The 21,736-nt window shown below is 37.9% G+C and overlaps 1 protein-coding gene across 8 annotated transcripts in view; it reads right to left on the bottom strand.

Annotated features, from left to right (window-relative positions):
* ABCC9 (ATP-binding cassette, sub-family C (CFTR/MRP), member 9) overlaps positions 1–21,736 on the bottom strand; it is a 113,637-nt gene that overhangs the window by 59,328 nt on the left and 32,573 nt on the right. For all 8 annotated transcript variants that reach the window (XM_014542338.1, XM_005869563.2, XM_014542336.1 and 5 more), the window contains exons 13-17: positions 21,560–21,600; positions 20,489–20,631; positions 11,484–11,592; positions 5,550–5,654; positions 250–322 (exon numbers count right to left, since the gene is read on the bottom strand). In XM_014542338.1, the coding sequence (XP_014397824.1) occupies positions 250–322; positions 5,550–5,654; positions 11,484–11,592; positions 20,489–20,631; positions 21,560–21,600 (471 nt within the window). The remainder of the gene's footprint in view (positions 1–249; positions 323–5,549; positions 5,655–11,483; positions 11,593–20,488; positions 20,632–21,559; positions 21,601–21,736) is intronic.

Raw genomic sequence — 21,736 nt, 5'->3', positions numbered from 1 at the left:
TCAAATCAACAAATGAACTGACCACAGTTAATCTGTACAGTAAATAACTTGTCCAAAGATCTACACTCAGTAGTACAAGGCAAGTCTTATCATTTCCAGTTATTCCCACAGTGATACAGTGACTCATGAGATCCATGGTGAAAATAATGTTTATGAATTTTTAAAATCTTTTTGTTAAGCTCAATTATCTTGGAAACCTATGGTTGTGATAATTAACAATCACAAAAAATAGTAACAAATGATGCTTACCTGTTGGAATTCGAATATTTATATTGGATAATGTAGCTAAGCCACTGCCCCATGAAAAGTACCCGTTTGTGACCTAGAAAATAAGAATACAAAAATGAAATTATAAAATTATGTAAATATGTAGTGTTAAAAAATAATTCCAATTAAAATAAATTTTCTTTACAAAGCACTGGCAGACTTTCAATACAAAATAGAACACACAGTGGTGAAATTCTAATGCAGATTTATTAATATTTAAGAGTTATAAGTGAAAAACAAACAAGAATGGACATTAAAGGAGGCTCTCTGAATTAATGACATTATGAAGAATGCTGAAAATTTGGGATTACTGGGCCATTTTCATGTGAGCAGTCTTAAAAAGCAATCCTCCCAGATATTTTCCAAGTAACACCCTTCATTTTTTTCTCACTACTAGGCAATTCCTAGAATCTTGGTGATGCAAATTAAAGAACAGAAATAACTACAGCCCCAGCTGGTTTGGGTCAGTGGATAGAGCTTTGGCCTGCAGACTGAAGGGTGCCTGGTTCAATTCCAGTCAAGGGCACATGCCCAGTTGTGAGCCTGCTCCCCAGTAGGGGGTATGCAAGAGGCAGCTGATCAATAATTCTCTGTCATCATTGATGTTTCTCTCTCTCTCTCCCTCTCCCTTCCACTCTCAAATAATTTAGTTGGAATAATTTGTAGTTCTTTCTTTCTTTTTTTAAAATGTTACCTGAGGAGAAAGGTTTTCTAATAAATGAGTTTCTTAAACTATATGGATTCATTGTTATTCATTGAAATGAACAAAAATAGGTACAGAGACAGAGAAGCATTGAACAGACTCAAACTTCAGTGGAAAGACAGGGGGCGGGCGGGGGGGAGGTGGAAGAAATCAACCAAAGGACATGTATGCATGCATATAAGCACAGCCAATGGACACAGACACTAGGGGTAAGGGCATGTGCTGGGGGGAGAGGGCGCCGGGGGAGGGCAATGGGGGAAAAAGGAGACATATGTGATACTATACTTAATACTTTAAAAAAATAATAAAAAAGAGTAAAGAGATCAGAGGAATAAAGCACAGAAATAAGGCAACATTGCTTGGGGGTTTATGTACAAACCTCAACAACCAGCAAAGATCACAAGACCTTAGAATTATCCAAAACAATCTATTTCTTTTATTTTTGTTATTATTTTATTTTGGCAATCTACTTCTTTTAGCAGGCTTCAAGTGGACTTGGTAGTTTTAATAGTTACAATAATGGGTAACAAAAGAGGTATGACAGAACCCCAAGATTGAGAAGGTGAATAGAGAGTTGAAGGGAGGGAAAATGTCCAAAAAATTAGGGAAAATTAAAGTATGATATACCTTGCTCATAAATTAATAGTTTGCTTCAAAACCACATATTATGAAATTTCTAAACACATTATATTTTAGAATTTTGCAAAATAGATTGATAATGTCTAAATTGTTACTAAATATATCCCTAAAAACATCTTCATAAAACAACTTGAAGAGTGAAAAAGTTGTTTAAAAAGGGTAGATTGTGTTCTTCCAAATAGGTTTTCTCTAGCTTGCAACTGTGTGGCATTTATGTATGAAATATCCATCGCATAGATATACATAAAATTAGTCCTGGAAAGCGGGTGGCAGGGAAGGGCTAAGTTATTGATTACTTTACAAATATTTGCTGAGCATGCACTCTGTCTGAGGTGCTGTGTTGGAACTGATGTAGGCTACAAAGAAGGTATAATGCAGCCTCCCTACCCCTATGGATCCTATTATCAGGAGAGTATAAAAACAATGGGTAGCCCTGGCTGGGTGGCTCAGCTGGTTGGAGCACTGTCCTGTACACCAAAAGGTTGTGGGTTTGATCCCAGGCAGGGAGCGTATTGGAGGCAACTGATCAATGTTTCTCACACATAGATGTTTCTCTCTCACCTCTCTCTCTCTTTCCCTGACTCTAAGTAAGTAAGTAAATAAAAAATAACGTATCCTCAGGTGACAATTTTAAAAAATCATGGACATAAGTGTAATATAAGACACTGGGCTAAGTAATAAGCAGATGGGACAGACAGTAAATGCAATAGCAGTTCAGAAAGAAAACCATTTATGTCTGAAATGGGTAAAAAAAACACCTGCAGAAGAGGAAGCCTTTTAACTAGTTTTAGAAAAGATATTTAATTTTAATGAAGGCCTTTCTGGGTAAAGAACTACAATAAGAATAGGTGCAGAATCAAAAACCATGAGACATATTGTGGGAATAATAAAGGTGGCTGCGACAGGGGTTTCAGATACTTTGCCTAAATGACAATCAATGTTCAAAGAAATTATACAAATTCGGAAGCTGAGGACTCTTTCTCTAAGAGGATAAACAAGGAGGCTGAAGGAGGTGCAGACAGAGATGGTTTGGAAGAGGGTTAGCATGGAACCGAGAGGCCCTACATGACAACCTTTATGCACCCAGTGAATTTGGAGTGAAGGTTATCTGCAGAAAGAGGGTGCAAACGAAAAGATAGGAGAGGGGAAGAGAGTGGTAACTGTTTAAGAGCTACTGTAGATTATGGAAAATAATGCTGGTGAGAGGCATGCAAAAGAATTGCCAAGAACTACTGAGCATCAGTTGAGGTTGGAGATAATAAATCTGTGGTTAGGCCAACTTGGACCATTTTCTCCATAGTACTCAGCAGCCTGCTTAAAGCAGTGTAGGACATGAGGTTGGGATTGCTTACAGAAAGGTGCTGAAGGACTGGGAGAAAACAAAGGGGCTCAAGTTACTGGAGGTTGAAATGAGGTTTAAAAACAGTAACAGTGAAGGTGAAGGCCTAAGAGAGCTAGAAGGTAGGATCTGATGTAAGTGACTGACTGGTACTAAAAGGTTTAAGACTTCAGAGGAGCAACAGCCTCAGGATGTGGCCAAATGTGAGCACAGGTGCAGCCGTGGAAGTAGATTTAAGGGATTTCTGGACTGGGATACAAGATAGGCTGCGTACTTGGAAGTTAAATCTCATCCATGCGTGCACCAACTAAGGTAAAGAGATGAACTAGAAAACAGATCCCTGAATCTCCAAGAAAGGAAGGAGTGCAGCTAACACATAAACCTTTGCAAAGGTTCATGAAAGGATAGGTGCAAAAATGATCATCATAGAACGATTTATGACAGAGGGAAGATGGAGGCAAAGCCAGTGTTCATCACTCGGGGATAAGCAAAACACAGCGATGCATGCCACAGAGTACAATAGTGCAGATAGGAGGAGCACGCCATCATAAACCATTTCAGGAAACTGAAAGCACAAGATGCTCAGGACAACACTACCTATTTTACAGGGTATGAGTGTGTTTAAGTGCATACATGGAGCACATAACAGCTGGTGCCACAATGATGGGGGAAGGAGGAGAGAGGTGAGAGAGCGCAGCAATGTGTGTGTTGGGGACCTTCAGAGGGACTGACATTCTTTACTTGGTGGTGGCTGCATAGCTGTTCACTTTTTCATTTAGTGGTACATATATGTGTTATGTACTTTTTCTGTTATATTTCACAATAAAAATATTTCAAGAAGATGAATGAGTTATTACCAATTTGGGAATTATTGCCATAAGTAAACAATTTATTTGGGCTGGAAGGTGGGCTTGAAACTGTAGTGGCCATTCAGAGGCATAGCAGACTCTACCAGGGGTGGGCAAACTTTTTGACTCGAGGGCCACAATGGGTTCTTAAACTGGACCGGAGGGCCGGAACAAAAGCATGGATGGAGTGTTTGTGTGAACTAATATAAATTCAAAGTAAACATCATTACATAAAAGGGTACGGTCTTTTTTTTTTTTAGTTTTATTCATTTCAAACGGCCGCGGGCCGTAGTTTGCCCACGGCTGCGCCTAGCCCATTTATAAAGGGGGTTTCTGAGATTTTTTTTTTTTGGTAGATTTTTTTGGTTTGTTTTTTATTATTTATTTATTTACTGGTGCAGGAAGTGTCAACTTTGGGGGGGGAAATAATGGCCTCCTGTTTTTACACTCAAAATAAGAACAAATTTAAAAGGCACATACAAAAGACATATTTTTAGATTCCTACTATTTTGAACAGAAAATGTCAAATTAAAAAAACTAACCCTGTTTCCTTATTCACTAATGCACTTATCTTAGCACAGTTGAAAATTAGCAGCATAGAGGATCCTTTCTAGTCTCTCATTACTTATTTTTTCACAACTTAGTAGTTCACACCCTACTTACACATTATAATTGCCTATAACACTACTAGAATTATTTTTAAATGGTGTACATGTGTTTTATATATATTTAAAGCTTTCTAGGATATTCTAACATATAGCCAAGGTTAAGAGTCACTACAGTTCTTTCTAATTCACAGGTGACATATTTTATCCTCAAAACAACCTTACTGAACAGGCATCTCCACCTCAAGATGGACAAACCATGGCTCAGAGAGGCAAAGTAATTTTCCCCAGTCACACATCAAATGAATGGCAGAGGTGGGGCTCTCATAGGCTTTTTCCATCCACTAACACATTTGCTCAAGTTTTGTAAGTGCTTATTGTAGGACGGGTATTGTGCCAGGCAATAAGGAATGAGAGAAGAATTAAATAGCTTTTTATACACTCCACTGAGCCTCCCTCGCTCTCTGATTGGCTGGGCAGTGCAGGGAGTTGGATAGTCTGGAGCAGCCAAAGCAGCTAGTTTTCTAGAAGGGCTAGTTTCCTGGACTCTGGAGGCTCCCAAGTCCAGAGGCTTTGACTGCTGCAAGCATCTGTTCTAGTCTCTACCCAGCACTGACCCCTCCCCAGGGCTTATCCAAACTAACAGTCCTCAGCCTGTATTACTCTGGTAGCCTGTCCTACCGAAGCACATGTGGCTGGGAGAGTACTCACAGCTGAGTTTAAAATTAGATCAGTACTGGGGACCTGGGGAATGCATGCAGCTCTGGTCTAAACTTTTCCTGGTTGAAGATACTATCTCATTTATTTCCTTAAAAACTGGATTTATAATACTGGTGTTCTCTATAAATCAACGTACTTGGTACATAAACATAAGCATATGAAGGGAATGATGTTGGATACTAACTTCTAATGCTGATTCAGAAGAAAGGCTCGTTCTCACGCTATTAGAACATACCGCTGAGGCATAACTGCGGTTGGGAGGTCAGGAAGAACTGAGAATTCTAAACTCATCAGAATATTTTTAAAAATGTTATAAGATTAGTGATCATTGTAAAGAGACTTTAAAAACACGTTTCAGAACACATTTGCTGAACTTCACCATAATATTAATGTTTCTATTCATGTAAGAATCCAGGAAGTAGAATAACCTTTATTGCAATGTCCTCTGATTCTGCAGGACGTAGACGTCGTGTTGATTGCTCATGGCTGTCCAGGTGATATCTTCCAGGCTGTTTCCTGTTTATAGTTTTTGGCTGTTGCATTCCAAATGGAAAAGAACACAAATTGAAGCTTTATGAAAAAATTGAGGTTTGACTGAACTCACATTGCTACTCCTCCACTTGAATTTCAAGAAAAAGAAACAAGTAAATGTCATACTTAAATTATTTCACTGGTTTCTCCCTTCCCCCTCCCCCTCAAAAAGGGCAAATTATTATTATTTTTTAAAATATATTTTATTGATTTTTCACAGAGAGGAAGGGAGAGAGATAGAGAGTCAGAAACATCGATGAGAGAGAAACATTGATCAGCCGCCTCCTGAACATCTCCCACCGGGGATGTGCCCGCAACCCAGGCACATGCCCCTGACCGGAATCGAACCCGGGACCCTCCAGTCCGCAGGCCGACGCTCCATCCACTGAGCCAAACCGGTTTCGGCCAAAAAGGGCAAATTATAACGAAAAAGTGTTAAGCTATAATTTTAAGTTTAATTCACATTTTTTAAGAAAAATGAAAAAACACAAAAATATGTGACTTGCAAAACGATGAAAGTTAAAGTGTCAAACCCCAAGCTAGGTTTTGGATATCTTTTCTCCAGCTATTGGATGAATACACCCAGGCAATAAAGAACTGTGCGTCATGTCAAAAGGCACACAGACTAATTCAGGTTAAACCTGAATCTACTTGTTAGGCTACCAGGCTTGAAAATGTTCCAATAGTACATTTGTTATTGCATTCTGAATCATGAGGATTTTGAATCTCAAACACTCACTTAAATCAGATCGGGCTAACATCACCTGAGGATCCATTGTGGAGTGAGAAAAGGTATAAAGAACTAGGATGTTTTTCCCCAAACATGCATATTATTTCATAAGGAAACCCCACAAGCATTGTAAAGTGATCTGGTCTTTATCAAATACTAGAGGCCCAGCGCACGAAATTCATGCACGGGTATGGTCCCTAGGCCTGGCTTGCGATCAGGACCATCGTCCCCAGCTGCTGGCAGCTGCCTACCCCCCGCTGCCACCCACCCCCAGTTCCCCATTTGCCATCTTGCACCCGAGGTGGGCCTGGCCCAGGGTATACTTCAAGCCCCTGTAGGAGGCTGTGATCCCCCCTGGGGGAGGCCTGTTCGTGGTAGGTGCTTTTGTGTGAAATTTCTTTCAGGTAAGGGATGGGGCGTGGGCCCAATGCCTGAGAGAGTTCCAGGGGGCCAGCAGCGCTATGAGGGTCTCCTGGTCCTGCCCAAATGTTCACTGAGTGTATTCACTGGAGGATTCTACTCGTAGGGTCCTGGGGCGTGACAACCCATCCCATAAAAAGGTCCCATTAGATTTCAGGTCGCATCACCACTGAGGAGGGTAAGATCAGGTGCTTTAAGCAGAGAACATGGAATCCTGAACAGAGTTAGAATTCAGCAGCATCAGCAACTTTGTTTTTCAAATCATGAAATATACTATAGTAGGGTTTTATTTGCTAACTAGAGACCCAGCGCACGAAATTCGTGCGCAGGTGGGGTCCCTAGGCCTGACCTGGGATCAGGGCCATCTTCCCCAGCTGCCAACAGCTGGCCCTGTCCCCCACCGCCACCCACCCCTGGTTCCCCGTTTGCCATCGGGCAATCAGAGCCTGCTGGGGGGAAGGGACTGAGAGGTTGGCCTCCCCCCCCACTTGCTCACCGGCACCACCTCCCATTCCCCACCGGTCACCCTCTGTGTGAGGGCAACCGATGGGGCAGGGACATTGGCCTGGCCTCGCCCACCCCCAGTTCCCTGTTTTCCATCGGGGGAAGGAATCTAGAGGTTGGCCAACAGGGTGATCGGGGCCTGCGGGCTTGGGGCAGCTCCTGCATTGAGAGTCTGCCCCCTGGTGGTCAGTGAGCATCATAGCAACCAGTTGGTCTGCCGTTTAGTCGATCTGCATATTACCCTTTTATTATATAGGATTATAGCATTGTTCTTAGTCAAATGACTAAAGCATCTATAATAATAAAAGCGTAATATGCTAATTAGACTGGACGTCCTTCCAGATGACCTTCCGGACAAAGCCGGGGCTGTGAGGAAAGCCTGGGTCCCAGGTGCCTTCCGGGGGCTGGAGGGAAGCTGGTGCCGGCAGTCGGGGGAAGGAAGGCCTACTCTTGCACAAATGTCGTGCATCGGGCTTCTAGTCCATAATAAAGATGCCAGCTGTCATTGAATAGTCTTCAGGTACTTAAGATGAACCTAAACTGTCATAACTAGAAATTTGTTATTCTCTAATTTTGAGTTTAATTTCAAGGGATAAAGACAATTGACGAAAGAGAAGGTAGAAAATTCTGATCTGTAAGCCTCTAATATAGAAAAGTTTATAAGCTCAATATTTAAATACCTTATAGAGATTGTGAAGGCTAAATAGTAATATACTTTAAAACTGATAAACTACATATAAAAGCAAAGAACTGTTAAACTTGGAAGGGGGTCTGGAATTATAGATTTAGCTTTTTGAAAAATTCATTGAGCGTTACTATCAGAATTAGGAATGTACTCAAATAATCAGAAACTTAATCCAAATAAGATACTGTTCTTCCAACTTCCATCGTTGGTATATATCAACTGCATCTCACACCATCAAATAGGCTACATGCAAATAAATTAACAGATTAAAAAGTCGCTAAGAAGAAGTATCAGTGTTTTTGTCACACAGAAAACACTCAATGCATTTCAACTTAAAAAATAAAAAAGAGTGCTTATGAAATTTTATCTTAGTTTTGTTTTTCTTCTCACAGTCCTCACAGATGACCCTAGAAGAACACTGTATGAGATGCTATAGAAAGACACTATCATTTAAGCTAAATATATTTTCCACACAAGACAGGTCTATACCTATACATATATTTAATGTTTTCTAGAATAATTCTATAGTAGTATTGCCCCCAGAGGTCCAAAAGGAATGACTTCATGTTCTTCACAAAACTAAGGAGAGGGTGGGAGGAGGAGATGTGTTGACAGAGATTTGAGTCGGAGTTCCACAGATGTAATTTGAAGAGACTTTGGCTCTAGAATGTCACTAATTCTCCATGGAGATTCTACAGCCAAAACCACTTAACTCTAAGCTTTTACAGAATACATAGCATCTTAAGCGCTCTCAAGAGGAGTTTCCATTAGTGTTATTTTCAAACACACAGCTTTTTCAACTCCATTTTTAAAAGTTTGTCGTTTGTGGTTTGGCCCATCAGCCGTGATGAATGACCCTGAAAGACATCAGAAGTCCAGTCTGGTTTCAATAACCCTGAAGATATTAGATGCATTTGAAGGGGATTCTTTTTTCATTCCAAAAATCTTTTCTCAGTTCAATTTTTCTTCTATCCCTCATCTCATACAAAAGATTCTTCAGATTTCCCTAACTCCACAAATTTGACCTCCCACATCCCCTTTCTCGAGGTCATCTCACCCTGCTCTTCCTCTACAGCTCTGAAATGAGTTCTTTGGTAACCTCCTATCATCCAAAGTGTGACAAGGCTCTTCTAATCAAATGCTTCACTTTCCTGCTGCCTCAAAATGTAGACGCTTCATAATGTGTTCTTGTCTTTGTGTTCATATCCACACAATAGCAAACAAGCATTTTGAGGCATGTCCACAAACATGGATGGTGATTCCTTCTCAGACAAAAGTCACACCTGCTCAACAAAACAACTTAACAGAGAGTAAAAAAAAATAACTTCAGAAATGCAGAAAAATAACAACAAACCTAAATACAGCCAACTGCTCATCTTAACTGTTTTCAGTATTTTTAAACATGATGTAAAGAAAAATTTAAGATTGATTGACTTCTGATAAAGGCTTTCCAAGCCTCAATCAATTCCAGTCAGGAGACTGCATGTGCATTTTGGTTTGGTTACATATATGGTAAATCCATTCATATTTTTCTCTAAGAGTAACATGAGTAACTAATATTAACTTATACCATAACTCATTTTAGAATAACACCTTTCTGTTTTACTGTTATGAAAATACATATTAATTTTAAAGTCTTTAGAATTTTTCAGACATGCTTTTCAAAAGTCTAGTTCCATTGATTTAAATATTATCTAATGGCTAATGACTCATATCTTTACACCTTCAATTGCTGATTTCTCTTCTTGGATGTAAATATATATCTCAAGATTATCATGTGCAAAATATACCTCTTGATTCCACCTCAACACAAACTTACTCATTTCTCAACCTCTGGATATCAGTTAATGGTCCACCATCTACCCAGCAGTCAAACCAATAACCTGACTCATCCTTGAGTCCTCTTCCTCCTTCATTCCCTCCATGCAATCTATTAGCAAGTCTTTGTAAGCCCAGCCTAAAGAAATAAATTTGGTCACTTCCTCTCTAGGTCCACTGAAACGCAATAAAAACTAATTTCAACCATTAATTTTTTCTTATTTTATAAAGACCTCTTTAGTGATCTATCTGTTCTACTCTTGTCTCCATTGACTACTTTCTATTAAGTAGCCAAAGTGATCTTTTAGAAATATAAACAAATTAATATCGTTCCCTACTTTGAAACTGTCTAGTGGCTTCCTATTCCATGCTAATAAAATCCAAATCTTTCCATATCTATAAGACCCTTAATCCTTGATCTTACTTTGTCCTTTCTCTTCCTCCTTTACCAGGCTTTGCCGTAGTGCTCCTCTGCTCCTTGAACACACCACATTAATTACTACCTCGAGGTCTTTGCATGGGCTAGTTCTCTGCCTGAAATGCTCTTTCCCAGAGCTTTGCAGAACAGGTGCCTACTCTTCATTCAGGTATCATCTCAAATGCCAGCTATCGAAGGGACCTTCTGGGAAATTACCACCCTGCTTCAAGTATCCCAGTCACTCTCTGATCATTTTATTTTCTTTCTACAGCAAAAATTATCTCATTTTTTTTACTTGTTTAACATCTTCTCCTGCCTTAAGAAAGCAAACTCTGTGACAAGAACAATCTTTTCTGCCTTGTTCATTGCTGCATGTATAGGTCTTGGCATGAAGTACAGGGTAGTCAGTAAGTGGAAGCACAGGCAAATACATGTCATATCACATGAAAAAATAATATTGACTGTATTTCCAACTGTTATGTAGATACTGAGCAAGTATTTGTGTAATAGATAAATAAACTGGTTCAAGACTTAAAATACTCAAGTTTTAATTCTGGCTCTGCCACTTACTAATTTTCTGACTTTATTCAAGCCATATCACATGCAAACTTAATATATTAACCTGAAAAAGAAAAATAGGTGATGCAATGTAGTGTTCAGTGAGTCAAAAGACATAATGCATCAGAAAGCACTTTTTAAACTAAAATGTGTAATACAGCTAAAAAGTATTATAAGAATATGGTACAGTTGTAAGCTGATTTTGTATTATTTTTATATAAAGCTTGGGGTACAACCTCCCAATTTCCATTTGAATTGAACATGTGCTGTCTTGGGAATATCAAGTACAGCATAGAAAATATAGTCAATAATATTATAATAACTATGTATAGTGCCAGGTAAATACTAGATTTATTGGGGGGAACACTTTGTAAGTTACATAAATGTCTAACTCCCATGCTGTACACCTGAAATTAATATAATATTGAATGTCAAATATAATTGAAATATAAAAAATAGATTATTAAAATAAAAAAAAAACCATGTGCCGAGTCTCTTGGGAAAATGCTTTGATGACTTATAAAGATAGGCCTCACACATTTATTGACTGATTTTAGATTTGTGAGATGTGTTGTAGAAGCAGGTGTCAATCATTTTTCATATAGATTAAAGTGAAGCTTACAATTTCTTCTCAATGCACCCATTTTAAAGCATTCATTCACTATTCACAAGTTTCCGTAACAAGAAAAAACACTTACAACTCCAGTGTGCTTCTTACAGGACTCAAAAGGAAGAGAACTTTCACCAGTTCGCCAGCTGTCATCACCAATCTCATCACTAAGGAGAAACTCATTCAACTTTTGAACACTGCAACAAACAAACAAACACAAAGGGTCACAAAGGGTCAAAAATAAGGCCACCAATAATGAAGTTCTACTTAAACAAACTCTTCCTCTCACTATCCTGTTGAGCAAGCAACTTAAAATCATGTCTCCAGACCAACTGGAAATTCAACTCAGACAAACGAGCATCCTAAATTGCCCAGGAATGATGGATCCCCGGGACCTAGCACTTTTAGTTCTAAAAATGGAAAATTTTCAGAAAAAACAGAATCAATTGGTCACCTTAAATTAGTCAAATTACCTTTGCACTTTTTTGTTTGTTTGGTTTGGTTTCATTTTTGGTGGGGTTTTTTTTGCATTTATATTCCTTGTCAAAGACTGAGTTGGAGAGGAGCTTGAACAGGGTGGTTAAAAATAATACATGAGGAAAGTACTCATTATTCTAACTTTACAAATGAGGGGAAATAAGTACAGAGAAGTTAAGTAACCTGCCTAAAAGCATTTAGTGTTAACACACAGATATGGCGTCCATGGCCGCTATGCTATCTGGTTTACACGTTATATATTACACCTATTTTCTGAACCTGGTAAGGAGAGGGCCCTCTAGAGAGCTGGTCCTCAAAATGTTGGCCAAGGACCAGAAGCATCAACAACACCTGAAAGCTTACTAGAGACAGAGGACATCAGGCCCCACTCCAGACTTGCTTAATCAAAATATATCATCATCATAATAAAAGGCCAAGAGGCATCACGACCAAAACGACACCATGAGGTGCATGGAGCACCTCTCGGCCCCTCCCCCATGGCCCACAGGCTCCAATGGCAGCAAGGCTGGCAGTGGGCAGGTGGGCGGGGCATGCACGGGTGGGTGGGGCCGAGAGATTTCACGTGCTGGGCCTCTAGTGTTGTAATAAGGCCCCGAGATGCTTTATACAACATTACAGTTTGAGAAACCCTACTCTAGAAGAGTAGTTTGCCAACTTTCTTCAGTATGGTCTGCTTAGGCTGGGCACAAAACTCATGGGTGCTCCCATCCCTCCTGCTCTAACTTTTCAGACCAATGTCACAGGATTAGAAGCAAAAGGAAAAAATCAAAGAAAACAAAACAAGATTGGAAAAATCCTCCTATAAATAAAATAGTACACTAAAAAAATTCTGTGAAGCTGCAAAAGAAATGTTCCTTTTAGCATTCTAGAATGGGACAAATGGGCTTGGCACATGAGCATCAACCACAGGGAAAATATTGCCTTTAATAAGAAACTAGAAATTATGTATTTGAAACAATGGTTTCTTTTAAATTTTTTTTTCATTTGAGCTTCTAGTCAAGTTAATTGCCTCCAGATAGGGCTAGCTAGTTTGATTTTCTGACAGACTAATAAAATGAAGAAAAGTAAATTTAATTCAGTCTGTTGCCCATGACCTTTAAACCCTTTATGTTTACATGCCATAGAAACTATTTCCTCTCGTGTTTTCAACATAAAGGTAGATAAAAATTCATTGGGGCAATCTATTAGCTTCCAAATTGTATTTGCAGGGAACTAAAAGACATAATTGGTTAAGAAGAGCTCTAGCTGAATAATATTCCATTGTATGTAAATGCCACATATTGTTTGTTTATTCATCCATTCATGGTCACCTGGGTTGTTTCCACTTTTTGGCTATTATAAATAGTGCTGTTATGAACACGGGTGTACAAATATCTATTCACGCTCCTACTTTCAATTCTTTTGGGTATATACCCAGAAGTGGAATCGCCACACTATATGATAATCCTATGTTTAATTTTTTTTGAGGAACCGCCATACTGTTTTCCATGGTGGCTGCACCATGGTTCTGGAATTCCTGACTCACTTTAAAATAGTGATATGATAATATGGATGAACCTTGAAGACACTATGCTAAGGTAAATAAGCCACACACACACACACACAAATGTATAATTCCATTTATATGAGATACTTAGAATAGTCAAGTTCATAGAGACAGAAATCAATGGTGGTTACCAGGGACTGGGAGGAGAGGTAAATGGAAAGTTATTATTTAATGAGTATAGAGTTTTGATTTGAGAAGGTAAAAAATTTCTGGAGATGGATTGAGGTGATGGTTGCACAACAGTATAAATGTACTTACTATCACAAAAGTACACTTAAAATGGTTTAAATGGAAAATATACATATGTATTTTACTACAATTAAAAAAAATTTCAGAGCCCAGAAAGAAAAAGAGCTTTGATTTGTGTACTCTTTTTGAGACATTGCAGCAAAGCCTGGCCATACAGACTTTAAAAAAAAGTATTAGAAATGCCTTATGCAATGGCATTTTATTCATTTTAATAGTAGTTGTTACTTCTTTACTTTTTTTCATCAAGGAATAATAGACTATAATATTACATTAGTTTCAGATGTATAACATAATTATTTGATATTTGTATATATTTCAAAATAACTATACATCTAGTTACATCCATCAACATACACACATACAAATTTTTTTCTTGAGATGAGAACTTTTAAGAACTATCTTAAAAGTAGTAGTAAAAGACCTTCTTTCCTCTTATAGATTTTGTCATTCTATTCTTAAGTTTTGAAGAGACTGGATTTTAAGGATCAGTCTTTCATCAATCAAAAGACTACCTCAAACAATCTCACCCTCTGTCTTCTCACACAAAGGAAAGTACAGGGCCAGCCCAATTTATTTGCCTTGGTAACTCTAAGTCCAGCAGCTCCTTGCACATACTACTAGATGAATGTTTGTTGAATAAATCAAAGAAGGAGTAAATCCATAGTTCAGACATTTAAGTAAAGTTGGTTGATTCAATTCTCCATTTCACTTCTCCAGTACCCATATAAATCTTACTGAAGCTTTTATGGAATTAATGAGCCCCATTCTTGCTGAACATCAAGAAACAATGGTCTCTGAGCATAACTGGGGCAGGGGAGAACTTTATAACACCCAACTTCGCAACTCCAATTACAATGAACAATTGTCTATCTCTCCAATGTCAAAGGTATAACATAGTAATTCCTCAAGAAATGTCTGGTGAATGAATAAATGGGTAATACAACAAGCATTTCCTGTTCATATGAGGCCTTTCAGAAATTAGAGGCAAAACAATGATGAAAAATGCATGAATCCTGACCAAGGGTGAAGTAATTTTCACCATGCTGCCAGGATTATATTTTAAAAATCCAAATCTGTTCAGACAATTCTCTCTTTAAAATAACAAATGACACCCCTAGCTTTTCAGCATCCTTAGCATCATCTACAAGCTAATCAGGATTTTATTCTCCAGCTTCATCCCCTAACTCCATATCAGATCCTTTCTCCAACTACACTCAACTACTTTCATCCCCTGAATGGACTGAGATCTCACCTACTTATTCACCCTTTCCCCTTGCATACATTGCTCCCTCACATAGAACATGTTTTCCCCTTTCCTTCAAATAACTGAGTCCTACTAATACTTCAAGATCCTATGAAGAATTCAACACCTCCTTTAAACCTTTACTGGACAGACTATCTGCCTTGTCTCTTGATGAGCTTCAATGATCCCCAGATATAGGCCAATTGGAATTCTGTGTAGAGCTCTATAATAGCATAAGGTATTGTATTGTCATTGGGTTCCTCTCCTGTTCTCTCCAATTAGACTGTGGACTTCCTATGGATTTATCACTACCTTTCCTCTTTGCAATCCCCAGTGCCAAGCAATGTCCTTAAAGTGCTAACAAGTGCATCTAGACCTACAGAGATATCTCTCTGAAGTATGGAATGGAGATTAATAAAATGGTGGTAAATTAGTAAAATGGAGATTTTTTAAATGCTTAAAATATTTAGGCAATGTGCTGGGCACTTTGCATGCATTATTTCATTCTCTCAATTGCCAGAAACAGGACCTATTAGTGTGCCCATTTGATAACTGAGGAAGCTGAGCCATAGAGATACTAACTAATGTGTTTGAGGTTAAACAATGAGTACTCCATGGCAGTGCTAAGATTTAAAAAGTAGGCATATTTGAGGCCAACCAATTTGCTATCCTGCCTCCATTATCCTTATAGGTCAGTATTTTATTAACTTCCCATATATTTAGATAAATTATAAACATACTTAAGGTTTTAATTACACTGCTATTTTCTCACTTTTCAAGTTTCACTTTGAGTATTTAGATACAACCTGAGTATTGTATACAGGTATCACATTAATTGGGAATAACTTTTTTGTTGCTGGCAGTTATTTTTCTTGTAGGAACTATGACATTTTTGTAAACAGAGACCAGGTCAAAGTGTACGCCTGCTCTATGACAAATATCAGTAACAATTTACTTGATTGAAGATAATTGCAATAGATGAGCCAAGCACACATTCCTTTGGGAGGTACAGGAGAGAAAGGACACGAAGTTATTTTCCAACAAAGCAGAGGATTTGTTTTGCACATTTTCCCCTTGGCAAATAACATCTTTGGACATAGATGTTACATTATACATCAAATAACAGCAACCTAAATTCAAATTATTTATGAAGGGTATAACATATCAACTTACATTTTCCTCCAGAAAAGCAAAACACATAAATTACTTCCTTATAAATAAACCAAAGTGGAGAACTGAGGCGAGCATCCTGAAAAATCACTCTTATTCAAGTATTTTATTTTAGATAATAGCGACTTTTCTTACTTTTCTTCATATCTCACTCTGTTTTGCAAACTTAGACTTGGACACATCATTCTAAAATGTCCAGAAAACTCAAACGGGAAGGAGAAATCCTGAAACATAACTTCCTCTTTCTTCCATTTTATTATATGTGTACATGGGGTCCCACCCAATAAACAACTTGAAGAAATTTTGTCTAAAAGCTAGACATTTTTAGAAGAAAGCCTAGAACTTTCCCATAGCAAACAAATTTAGCTGGCATGGAAATTTCCTACAGTAGAGACTTTATAAGCCTCTGACATGTACGTATAACACAAATTGGGAATAGGCTGCACCCCATTCTAACCCAAAGAACTTCTAAACGCATTTAAAAATGCAGCGAAGAACTTAGGATTTCCACAGTCCTAAAGAAGAGGTTTCAAAATCAGCTGACCAAAGTCCCCGATTATAAACAGGCTGTTCAACTCGCTGTGGGCCAACTGGCATCCAAGACCGGTCACGGGTTCCCAGGCACAGAAGATATGCTGAGCCTAGTCAACAATGGGAAAACACTCAGTTGGGTTCCCAGAACCAGCACACAATGGGAAAAAGCACGGGCCTCCTCTGTGGACCGCTCATCTCTGTAGGACCCACAAATCAACCACGGAAACTCATTCTAGAGAAGCAAGTTTTGTAAGCTGATTCCATTTGGCCTATGGCTTGGAAAAGCTGGAGCTGAGCCCTGAAAACACACTGGTCTTTATCAAACTGGCAAATGCCTTTTCCCTGGGACATGGGGACGAGAGAGTGCTATGCAGAAATGCACAGGGAATATTATTCACCTTCAAAATTACCAGTATTTACTAACAGCAGGATTGTATACTATGAACTCAAGGACACCCAAAAATTTTTGTTTGTTTTTTGTTTTCCATATCAATTCTTAACATCCTTTTGGTGTAGCCTCCTGATTTCAGAGGAGTTATTTGGTATAGCTTATCAACTATTTTCTATCTTCACCTGCAGCAGCACAAAATCAAATTTCAATTTAAAATGCAACCATGAGAGGGACAGCTATTAAATGGAGAAAATGAAAATAAGGACCAAAATAGCAGACTCTGGCCATTTATCAATTTTATTGTTTGAACTAGCTTCCCTTCCAGAGCACGGCCTAATTTGGAAGCGGTGCTACAAAAATCAGTCAGTGATCTGTACAAGTGTTTTAGAAGGCAGAACAATAAGGCAAAAAAATGAGGGCAGATGAGGCCTGAGAGCCGGAACTTTAAACCCAGCTCCAGAATCGTTTACTAATGGCTTATCTTACAGGATGGGATTGAAATCATGTTAGGATACTGTTATAACCAATCAGAACTTGTTTTAGAATAAATAAGTTATTTTAAAGTTACTTGGTATTGATGTTGTTAAGCCAACATAAACTATTGCCTAAAAGTCAAGATTGTGATGTTTTAAATATTAAATATTTGTTTTCTTAGTAATACACAGACTTTGGGAAAATTTGCTCATTTTAAAAGACCTTACAAAAGATGTTCTACATTGCTATCAATGGAAACACCATGCCTTGTCTATTTAAGACCTCAATTTCCAATATTCCTTAGTTTTGCAATATCTTGGCATTTTTTTCAAAGGCCTAATATAAATAAAATAACTTTTTATGAAACATGCTGATGTTTTATAAAGTTTATAGGACCTTATAGCAAAAAGAAAAATATGATTTGAAGACTGCCTTGTGTACAGTGAGGATTCATATATGGTAGACTATGGCACATACAGTGTCATATAACATATATGGTTTGGTAACATATTTATTATATAATACAAGTAAAAATGGTGGGGAAATAATCATTATCATATCACATCTATTTTTATAGTTTTGCATTGCGAGAAATTGTGAGTCTGAGACAAAGTCCACACTGGTTAGAAATACTACAAAAGCATATCTCTTATATAAAAGGCCTGTGGCCATAACGCCGTCATGCAGTCATGACCAAATGCACAGCGGCTCTTGCGGCAGACAGGGTGGGGTGCGAGCTACTGGCGGCAGAGAGCTAAGAGTGGTGGAGGGTGGGGCAGTGAGCTACTAATGGCAATGGGCGGGGTGACCAACTGAGGCAAGCCAAAGCGAGCAACTTGCACACGATTTCGTGCGCACTGGGCCTCTAGTTTAAAATGAACATAATACTGAGTAGTTTTATCAAGCCTTTCCATTTGCAGAGACTGTGAGCCTAGGATTTATTTTTTTGAGATTATGAGGTGATGTGTTAATGTTGGTGAAAACATAAGCTGATCCAGCTTCACTGGAAAACATGACGATACTCATAAAAAAATCTTTAAATATGTACACCTTTGACCTACTACTCTTTCAATGGAAAACAACATAGCTGCATTCATCAAGGACCTTAAAAGTGCACATGCTATTAGAACTAGTATTCCGAATTATAGAAATCTAACTTAAGAAAATAATCAGACAAAAGTTTAAAGGTAAATAAAGATATTTACTTCAATGTTATAAATATTATTTATATCAGAGAGAGAACAAAATATTTTAAATGTCCAATAAAAAGGTAGTCATGAAATAAATTATAACACTTCCAAACAATGGAATAACACACAATCAGTAAACATCATGTGTTATGACCTAAATGAGGGAGAAAATTATAAAAAACAGTAAGTAAAACAGGAGTCAAAAGCTACACTTTTTTAAGAGTGGTGAGAGTGGACATCCTTGCCTTGTTCCTGATCTTGGAGAAAAAGCTTTCAGTTTTTCATCATTGAGTATGATGTTAGTTAAGCGTTTATTATCATAGATGGCCTTTAATATGTTGAGGTACTGTCCTTTTATTCCAATTTTATTGAGTGGTTTAATCATAAATGAATGTTGTATCTTATCAAATGTTTTTTTTTCTGCATCTATTGATAAGATCATATGATTTTTATCTTTTCTTTTATTAATGTGGTATATTACATTGATTGATTTCCATATGTTGAACCATCCTTGTGCCCTGGAATGAACCCCCTTGATTATGATGTATTATTTTTTGGATGTACTGTTTTATTCAATTTGCTAGTATTTTGTTTAGAATTTTTGCATCTGTATTTATCAGAGATATTGGTCTGTAGCTTTCTTTCTTTGTGTTATCTTTGCCAGGTTTTGGTATCAGGGTTATATTGGCCTTATAGAATGTGTTAGAAAGTATTGCCCCTTCATCAATTTTTTGGAAGAGTGTGAGAAGGGTAGGTTTTAAATCTTCTTTGAATGTTTGGTAGAATTCACTGGTGAAACCTTGTGGTCCTGGACTTTTGTTTTTTGGGAGGTTTGGGAAGTTTGTTTCAATTTTCTCACTGCTGATTGGTCTGTTTAGATTTTCCAATTCTTCATTATTTTGTCTAGGAAGGTTATATTTCTAGGAACTTATCCATTTCTTCTAGGTGATTGAATTCGGTGGCATAAAGTTTTTCATACTATTCTAGTATGATCCTTTGTATATCTATGATGTCTGTGGTGACTTCTCTCTCATTTCTGATTTCGTTTACAAAATCAGGGGTATTCAGCCATATGATAGGATGAAATAGTGCCATTTGCAACAACACAGATGGACCACGAGAACATTATGCTAAATAAGTCAGTCAGAAAAAAACTAAGAGCCATATGATTTCACTCATATGTGGGATATAAAACTGAAACTTGTGAACACAAACAGCAGTGTGGTGGTTGCCAGAGGGAATGGGGTGGGGGAAGAAAGGAGTCCTAATATAAGGTGAGAGGAGATTTGATTTTGGGTGGTGGGCACATAGTGCAATATACAGATTTTCTAACATAGAAACCCACACCTGAAACCTATATGTTCATGTTGACCAGTGTCACCCAATTAATTTAATAAATAAATATTTTAAAAATAAAAAAGATTTTTACATTGATTTTTGGACAGAGAGGAAGGGAGAGGGGGAGAGAGAAAGAGTCACATCAAAGTGAGAGCGAAATATCAATTGGCTGCCTCCTGCATGCCCCCTACTGGGGATTGAGCTTGACATGTGCCCTAACAGGAATCAAACCAGCAACCTTTTGGTGCAAGGGGTGATGCCCAACCACCTGAGCCACACTGGCCAGGGTTGGAATAATTATTTTTATATTAAGTACTGGAAGGTAGCATATCAAAATTTTGACAATAGCTATCTCTGGACAGTGATTTTACTGTTGTATTTATACTATCTCAAATTTACTACCATGAGTGTATATTTTTTTTATAACCAAGCAAAGAATTCCAGACATTGCAATGCATACCTTATGATGGCTTTTACTGCAAATCTGACCACTGTGGAGAGCAGGAACAATGGAGTGACCAGGATATGAAAGAGAGACAGTGAAGCAAAGGCCTCTGCAGGTTGTAGAAGTTTCTTGCTGGTGTATGCGTGGGTCACAAATGTCTGTGAAAGAAGGGATTTCTTTAGAGAAAGCTGAAGAAGGTTTCACAAATGCTTACATTCAGTTTCACAAACCTAACCTATTCTGCTATGCCAGTATGTCTATTGCAACTATGAAAACAATTACTTCATCCAAATTACTCCCTAAGAAAAATAATAGTTGTTATTGGTAGAACACTAATGGCTTTCATTCATTCTAACAGCAACCCTGTGAGAAGGGTAAAACAGATTCTGTTTACAGATTAGATAACTGACTTCTGTTAAATTACTGAGTTGGGAGAAGAACAGTAAGGAGAAACCAGGGCTCTTAACAACCATCCAGGATCTTTGCAACCAACACTAAATTTTCTAGGAGAAGAAGAGAACATCCCAGGGTTTTCAGGTCCTTATTGTGGACTTTTACTAAAACTGCCAACATTGGTGTCCAATGTAGGCACATTTACATTTCTAAATAGGAACCTAGCTCCCGGGTTTGTAATTTAAGTTTGAAATATAATGTAATTATTTGACATTTTCTGGTTGTTGAACTAACACCATCCTGTTATAAGAATGTCCAGAAACCAGCTCAGGGAGATCAGAACAGTTAGTTCTCATACTGACAAAATTGCTCCCAGAGCTCATTTGGCAATGTCCCGGGATATTTTTGATTGTCAGGACTTGGGTGTGGAGGATTCTAATGGCAATTAGATAGAAGCCACGAATGCTGCTAAACATCCTTAAATGGGCCCTTACAACAAAGAATGATGTGAGCCGAAATGTCATTAGTGCCACAGTTGAGAAACCTTGGATTAGAACTATTGCAATGGAGACGGCAAAGAAAATAACTGGTATAGGTGAGGTAATATTAATTCCCACCCACACATTCTTGTTTATAAATCATTTCTAAACACTGACTTTGCTCCATGTTTAAAAGGAAGAAAAAGTGTCTTACAGCAAGAACAGCTGCTATAGGAATTGCTGCATTCATGAAGACTGTGGAAAGAAATAAAATACATTAGATTCATTGAACTGTGAAACATTTTCAGTAAACTTAGTTAATAATCTATTATCACTTTAACTTTCCTTGAAGACAAAAAGGAAAAATTCATTAAATAACATCTTGTCTGGA

This window comes from Myotis brandtii, unplaced genomic scaffold (genome assembly GCF_000412655.1).
Source record: "Myotis brandtii unplaced genomic scaffold, ASM41265v1 scaffold299, whole genome shotgun sequence".
NCBI classification, from domain to species: Eukaryota; Metazoa; Chordata; class Mammalia; order Chiroptera; family Vespertilionidae; genus Myotis; species Myotis brandtii.
Note: the sequence above shows the minus strand (reverse complement) of the source record. Positions and strands in the feature narration are given on the sequence as shown.